General features: G+C 40.9%; 1 protein-coding gene across 1 annotated transcript in view; it reads right to left on the bottom strand.

The window, feature by feature from the left end:
* Window positions 1–828: 828 nt before the first annotated feature.
* Window positions 829–7,466, bottom strand: part of ADGRE3 (adhesion G protein-coupled receptor E3) — a 41,522-nt gene continuing 34,884 nt past the window's right edge. Inside the window, exons 11-16 of the mRNA XM_055344090.1 lie at window positions 7,144–7,379; window positions 6,601–6,667; window positions 6,330–6,421; window positions 4,463–4,631; window positions 3,032–3,127; window positions 829–1,305 (exon numbers count right to left, since the gene is read on the bottom strand). Coding sequence (XP_055200065.1) covers window positions 1,297–1,305; window positions 3,032–3,127; window positions 4,463–4,631; window positions 6,330–6,421; window positions 6,601–6,667; window positions 7,144–7,379 — 669 coding nt within the window. The 3' untranslated portion in view covers window positions 829–1,296. The remainder of the gene's footprint in view (window positions 1,306–3,031; window positions 3,128–4,462; window positions 4,632–6,329; window positions 6,422–6,600; window positions 6,668–7,143; window positions 7,380–7,466) is intronic.

The raw sequence follows: 7,466 nt of genomic DNA, 5'->3' as shown, positions 1-7,466 counted from the left end.
CCTCAGTGCCCGTCACCCAATCACCCCCACCCCCCCTTCCATCATCCCTAGTTCGTTTCCCAGAGTTAGGAGTCTTTCATGTTCTGTCTCCCTTTCTTTCTTTCTTTTTTTTTAATAAATTAATTTTTATTGGTGTTCAATTTACCAACATACAGAATAACACCCAGTGCTCATCCCGTCAAGTGTCCCCTTCAATGCCCGTCACCCATTTACCCCCACCCCCGCCCTCCTCCCCTTCCACCACCCCTAGTTCATTTCCCAGAGTTAGGAGTCTTTATGTTCTGTCTCCCTTTCTGATATTTCCCACTCATTTTTTTTCTCCTTTCAAGGGGCTTCCTTCTTAACAAAACATCAAAAGAGTATTTGCAATGGCCATGATTTGGGCATCCAGGGAATACATCATAGTGAAGGGAAATCCAATGCAACATACATTTATTGAGAGCCAAATATGCAGAACAAACATTTCAGGAAATAAAGCCTAAATCTTTTCTATCCAGCTGTAATAATTTCCCTCATCCTCAGCTTTGTTCTTCACCAAACCAACCAGATTCATGGGCATGACTTTCCAAGTGGAGTCGAATATTCTAGTTTGAATATTTTCTCTTCACCTGCTCTGGAAAAACATCCCCCCCACAAAAGATGTTTAGATTGAAGGTAGATGTAAGGATGTAAAGATGTAACAAAATAAACTACCATCACCAACAAAACAGAGATAAAAAGCAGAAGTAGATTAAAGGCAGAGAGTGTTGCTGAAGTGGTAGGTTCTTTGCCTACTCAATACCATTTGCCAAGTAGTCAAATAACAAAACAGTATTTGATGGCAAACAGGTAATTTATTCAACGGCCAGAAAACAGAGAAGGGGAGCTTATGTTTGAAAGGCACCTTCTCTCCGATTAGGTCTCATTGTCAGGGTTTTATGGGGTTAAGGTAGTTACGGGACTGGTAAGCAAGCTGACCTGGGGTCAAGGTGTTTCAAGAGAAGAAGAGAAGGCTTCTAGGAATCAGAATGTCACCTCTTTTCCTTCTTAAAATGGGCACAGTGGGATCTGTCATGTTGCTGGTAGGTGTGTTTTTTATTATTGCAGTTAGAGGGTAACAATCTTGAGGTCATCTGGAGAGTTAACAATGGTGTCTGATCAAACAGGTCGAAAACTGGGTTATTGTGGTTAGTTCAGAGCTTGTTAGTAAGTCCCTGGTGACAGGAGCTCCATTCAGCGGGCAAGTATGACATGATCTCCTAGCATTTGGAATCCTAGGTAAGGTGTGGCGTTCTTCAGCTTATATGAGAAGACTTCTCAAAATTCCTAGATGAAGAATTAAAAAAAAAATTCAGACACAGTATCCTGCTCCAGAATTTAAGTTGGTTTGTATCTATGAAGAAAAGCTAAACTCTAAGGCCCATGGAGGCAGACTGTGCTGGTCTTGTTCCTTTTGTATGTCCATTGCTCACCACAGTATCTTGACACATTGTAGAACTCAACAAATATCATTTTTACCACATACAAGTTAGCGTTTGGTTTAAATTCCCAAGCCCTACAAGAAAACCAATACCTCCTATGGGAGCCCAAGAGGACAGAGATTCCTGGCCTCGTTATGAGTCATGGTATGCAAGAAGCCCAAAGCTGTCATTTCCTTTCTACTATTGATGGTTCATTCACACAACTCCCTGCCCAGTCAAACATGATTTTTTATACAAACAATATTGCCTGGTTACACAACTGGCCTTTCAATGCTAGCAAGTTTCTAGGGAACAGAGCTAGAAATTTAACCCAAGGGCAAATTTGTCCATGGAGAGTGAAAGAATTTTGGTGTTTTCTTTTTTTCTCTTTTCTTTCTTTTAGCTTTTAAATCATATCCTGTGCCTAGAAAAATACAAACCCAACATTCTTTTAATTAAAGTCAATGTATTTCTTACAGGGAGCTAATATATTTATATATATTCCCCTTTCAAAGATACAATTATGGGACGTGTGGGTGGCTCAGTGGTTGAGCGTCTGCCTTTGGCTCAGGTTGTGATCCTGGGGTCCTGGGATCAAGTCCCACATCGGGATCTCCACAGGGAGCCTACCTCTCTCTCTGCCTGTGTCTCTGCCTCTCTTTGTCTCTCATGAGTGAGTAAATAAAATCTTAAAAAAAAAGGATACGATCATCTTATTCAACTTCCACAATATTAAGTACTACTAGTAAAAAGTTTCCTTATATACATCATGGGAAACAAGTTACTGGAATGCCAGAAACTTTGGGAATTATTTTGGATTATCTAGGAAGTCTTTCAAAGGTCACAGTCAGTAGCCAGCACCTTTTATGAGTTTACTCTTATTGGAAATGATTAACCTAATATTTATACATCTTTTTTCTGATCACTTGCAATGTCCTAAGCCTTTTTCCCTAGTCCTGTTTTCCTTTTGGCCTCTTTTGAAAGATTTAGTGAATTCTCCTTTCCGTCCTCCAAAATAGGGATAGATTTTTTTTTTTTAGTGATTCAGTATTTCCAATGCTGAGAATATCATATATTAGCTCAAGAAAAATAGAAGACAATGTGTCAGAAATTTCTCAATTTTGTTTATTTTAAAAATGACACATTCTAAGGCTCCTTGGCTAGCAGATGTGGTGGTGTACACACGGGAGTAAACAAAGGAAACTGGGAAAATTTTTATGGATTATGAATTTTGGAGCCCATCTTGCTTAACTAGGGGGCATACCTTCTTTTTTTAAAAAATATTTTATTTATTTATTCATATGAGATGCAGAGAGAGGCAGAGACATAGGCAAAGGAAGAAACAGGCTCCCTGCAATGAGCCTGATGATGTGGGACTTGATCCCAGGAACATAGAACATAGCTTTAGCACTATCAATGATCAGGGAAGAGTCACTGAGGAACAATATGGTGAGAATGGGAAATGCAAGCCAGGTCATCAGGAAAAGAGCTCTTTGTCATTCTCTCTGGGCAAGTGAGCTCATACTAAGATGAGGAGAGGGGGTTTGGGTGTTGCGGGGGCAAGCATTAGAATAAGTCACAAGTCCTCTTACTTGACTAGGCTTTGAGTCAGTGCCAAATCTGGTGGAAAGTGTGTAAGTCCCAGACTCAGATTTAGGTGTTATGATCTCTCCAAACCACTTTCGGACCTGAAACATCAAAGAAAATACTGGAATTGTTTTTATTAACATTGGTGAAGAGAAAAGCCAGTGAATCAGGAAGAGAATAAAGACATTATTGAAAAACTTTCTGTACAACATGTGGCATATCTTTAAAATGTAATATTATTTACTGAGCCTTAAAAAGGAAGGAAATTCTGACACAGGCTACAACATGGATGAACCTTGAAGACATTATGCAGAGTGAAAGAAGCCAGGCACAAAAGGACAAATCCTGTCTGATTCCACATATATGAGATCCCTATGATAGTCAAATTAGTTGAGCCAGAAATTAGAATAGTGGTTACCAGGGACTTAGCAGTGCAGAATGGGTAGAAGAATGGAAATATGGATAGACCATGTGACAAAACAAATATAGCACAACAGTAATTGAAGTGATTGGCATATATGTGTTCATTGCATAATTCATTTAACCTTTTTGGTATGCTTGAAAATGTCCATAGTAACATGTCGGGAAAAATTAACTTATTATGTAATGCTGTCATAGAGCTATTAACACATATTAGTATGGAGACTATACATCACATGGAACTGTGTTTAAGAATTCGTGTGTTTAAGTGGTGTGGCAGATTGCATTACAGCTTTCAATGATTCATTCCTCTGTTAGTAAGTATGTCATGGTATGCAAGAAGCCCAAAGCTGTCATTTCCCTTCTACTATTAGTTTCATGGTGGGTGGAGGGTTATCCTCCCTTGACTTCAGGCTTGGACATATGACTTTCCTTGGCCAATGGAATATCAGTGGAAGGGATGCAAGGAGGACCACAAGGCTTGAAATGGCCTCGCCCAGTAGGGCTTATCTTTTTGTGATTTTGCCACTATCACGAGAGAACATATCCTAGGTTTCTGTCCCATTTATGCCAAGCCTGAGAATGAGTCACAAGGAGCAGACCTGAACATGATCTGATGATCTGGATCCTGGAACCAAGCTGAGCTGAACCCAGAGAAGATCAGCTAACCTCAATCAACCTTCAGACTTGAAAATGAGAAAAGCAAATATTTGTGTTTAGGGTACTGAGATTTTTGAGGTTGTTTGTTACTCAGCAATAGATGACTATTACAAATGGGAAAGCTGAAGAAAAAATATTTCCTTGATGTAGCAATTGTTTGCTTTCTGAAAGCTGTTAATAAGTTGATGCATCTTACAATCGATAACATCTTAAAGAAGAGAAAACATGGATAGTGTTTACACATGGCTCACATCTCATATGAAAATTTAGAGAACATAGGTTTAAATGTTCCTTAAAGTACCTACCTCCAAATATTTCTTGACTTTATGACAATAACAAAAGGGGTTATTGTTTACCTGCTGGCTGAGGAGGCAGTAGACCAGGAAAATGAAGACGCCCTGCAGGCTGTTGATGATGGTGAAGACGTAAGCCATGACATGGGCAGCTGGACCCACCTGCAGGATGCCTAGGCACCACGTGCAGCCCAAGATGAAGAGCTGAGCTGTTGCCTTGAATGTCAGCATCCTGAGGGGTCATTCACAATGACGTGAAAAGGCTAATAGTGGACATGGACACCCTATCATGTAGTTGTTAATGGCAGGGACTCTGGAGCTAGACTGGCTGGGTTTAAATCCAAGGCAGAACTAACCAGCTGGTGACTTTGGGCAAATCAGTTTGCCTTTCTGTAACTCAGTTTCCTAATCTTTATAATAGCCCTATTTCACAGGTTTGCTGCCAAGATTAAATGGGATTTTGACATATGTAAAGTGTTTTGGACAGTATGTAGAACAAAATTAGTACATACATAAAGCATTCTAAAACCAGGTGCTCTTTATCTCTCTCATTATATCACTTATAGATGAAGTGTCATATAATTTATTATTCAGACAGGGAGACTTTTGAGACAGAAGTGCTAATTTATAATTACAATGAGCATAAATGGACTATCCCAGGCAAACTAGGATGTAAGGTCACCTTACTTATGTATCTATGTATCCCTAATTAGAAAACATAGTAATACATAAATGAGAAAAACTAGTTGGGGAACAATTTGCATAGTGTGGCGCTATTGTGTGCATGCCCATCTGTTCTAGAGAAAATTCACAGCCCAGAAAAAGGCCTGGGGAAAATTTTATACATATCATACAGTTACCTCTGGCTTTCCTGAGACGTGGAAGTAGCAAAGAAGGAGCTAGCTGCTTTCAGATTTTACTTGATATATTTTAAAAACTTTGAAAAAATATTTAACAAATGCACTATTTTTGTGATTACAGTGAAATCAACAACAAATTACATGTTCACATAAAATGGATGCTGCTCATCGTTCAAAATGTTTCAAAATAGTATCATACAAAATGTATTTTAATCCAAATCCTAGGGCAGCCCAGGTGGCTCAGCGGTTTAGCGCTGCCTTCAGCCCAGGGTGTGATTCTGGAGACCCAGGTCGAGTCCCACGTCGGGCTCCCTGCATGGAGCCTGCTTCTCCCTCTGCCTGTGTCTCTGCCTCTCTCTCTCTCTCTCTCTCTCTCTCTGTGTGTGTGTCTTTCATGAATAAATAAATAAAATCTTTAAAAAAAGTAAAACTTAAAAAAAAATCCAAATCTTACCCACAGCTATTACATATGTTATGTAGCAGAAATTTTTGGCTTTTTCCCCTCCCGTTCTCCTCTTCTTCATTTTAGTGTTGGATCCTTCCTTTTTTGAATTTTATCAAGGACACATGGCTACCCAGTTAGAGACTAGATTTCCCGATAGTAGAAGGTAGATGTCACTGTGTGATCAAGGTCTAGCCCTTGAGATCCGGGCAAATGGGGAACATGCAGCTCAACTTCTTTCCATGGATGCGATACTGGCAAAGAAACATCCTGGGAAATGTGGAGCAATAAAATAGAAAGGACTCGAGTCCCTGGATTACTTTGTGGAGCAGAGCTTCCCCATCGGTCCTGGTTTATTCACCTCTAGACTGTGACAGGCAAATGAAATAAACTTCTATTTCACTCCTTTTTGGGGCTCTTTTGTCACTGAAGCTTAGTCTGTAGTACAGCTAATACTGTATAATAATGCCTCTCATTAACGGTGACACTGGGGGATGGCAGTTGGCTTTGCTAGGTCCTGGAGCTTGGTTGTGGGGTGTATGTGTGTGTGGATATACAAGAGGAACCAGTGAGACTAAGTACAGAAAAAGGGGAGTGCGGTCAGAAAATACCATTTACCCCACCTTACCTTATATTCTGGATGGTTGACACTTCACTATTGAGAGAGGAAAGTTTCTTTTTTAAAATCCAAAGGATCAGGAGAAAAATAACTAAATTCACCTGCAGGAATGACATGGATCATGCAGAATGCAAGTTAAACTATAAACTGCACACAATTCGTACCTCCCTGCATGTAGGATTGAATGGGTAGTAGGTGGGGAAGTCAATTCATAGAACTGACAAAAATGTGTGCCTGGTGCTTCTTTGGTTGGTAATACTGGAGCCACATACTCACTCACACAGATAATGGCACAGACAGGGCCCAGGAAACTCCAGATGAATCTCTTGTCCAGGTTGAGCCAGCATCTGGGAACAATGGGAAAAGGGGCCAAAAGAGAGATCAGAGAAGAACATGAAATAAACACCTTTTCCTAACACTTTTCAACATCTGAAAAGGTCAGCCGGTGACAACAAAGGCTTCGATTCTTTACTATCATGTGTTAATGCTACGGTAAACATTTTACGCTAAACATTAGTCACACCATGGTGAGGGTGGGGCCATGGGGACAACTGTTATTCCCATTTCACTAATGGGGTGGCCAAGACTTGAGGACTTGAGGTCCCATATTATGGGAAGGAAGAAGCTGGGACCTAATCACAAAATGCCCTCTTTCCAGAACCTTCCATACTCTTACCATCACCTTTCTCTGCCTCACCAGGAAAGAGGTTAGAGCTATTACAGCCAAGGGAAAAGGAGAGTGAGTTTGACACGGATATTCCAATCATTATCGTTAACACTGCCCTTAAAACTATCCACAGCACAGGGTGAGAGTTGAGCTCACTGATCAGATGTTCCATAAAGGTGAGGCCCGGATGCAGCAGAAATGGCCACAATTATAGCCGGGACTCCATAGGCCACAGGGAACATGAGCTTCTTCATGAACTTGTTCACACTGGAGTAGTTGACTACTGTCAGGTTGCGTGCAGTGAGGAAGAGGTGCAGACCCTCCAGCAGCATCCAGGTGAAGGAGGCCAGGTAGAGATAGTGTAAGGCACCTGCGATGATGGCACACAGCACCTGGGGGAGGAGAAAGGTGCCACCAGGAGGGATTGTCAGAGAGGAGGGTGGCCCCAGGACCTGTTCCATACCTTGCCATTGGAGAGA

Source organism: Nyctereutes procyonoides, unplaced genomic scaffold (assembly GCF_905146905.1).
Source record: "Nyctereutes procyonoides isolate TBG_1078 unplaced genomic scaffold, NYPRO_anot_genome, whole genome shotgun sequence".
Classification (NCBI taxonomy): domain Eukaryota; kingdom Metazoa; phylum Chordata; class Mammalia; order Carnivora; family Canidae; genus Nyctereutes; species Nyctereutes procyonoides.
This window is presented reverse-complemented; position numbering and strand designations above follow the sequence as displayed.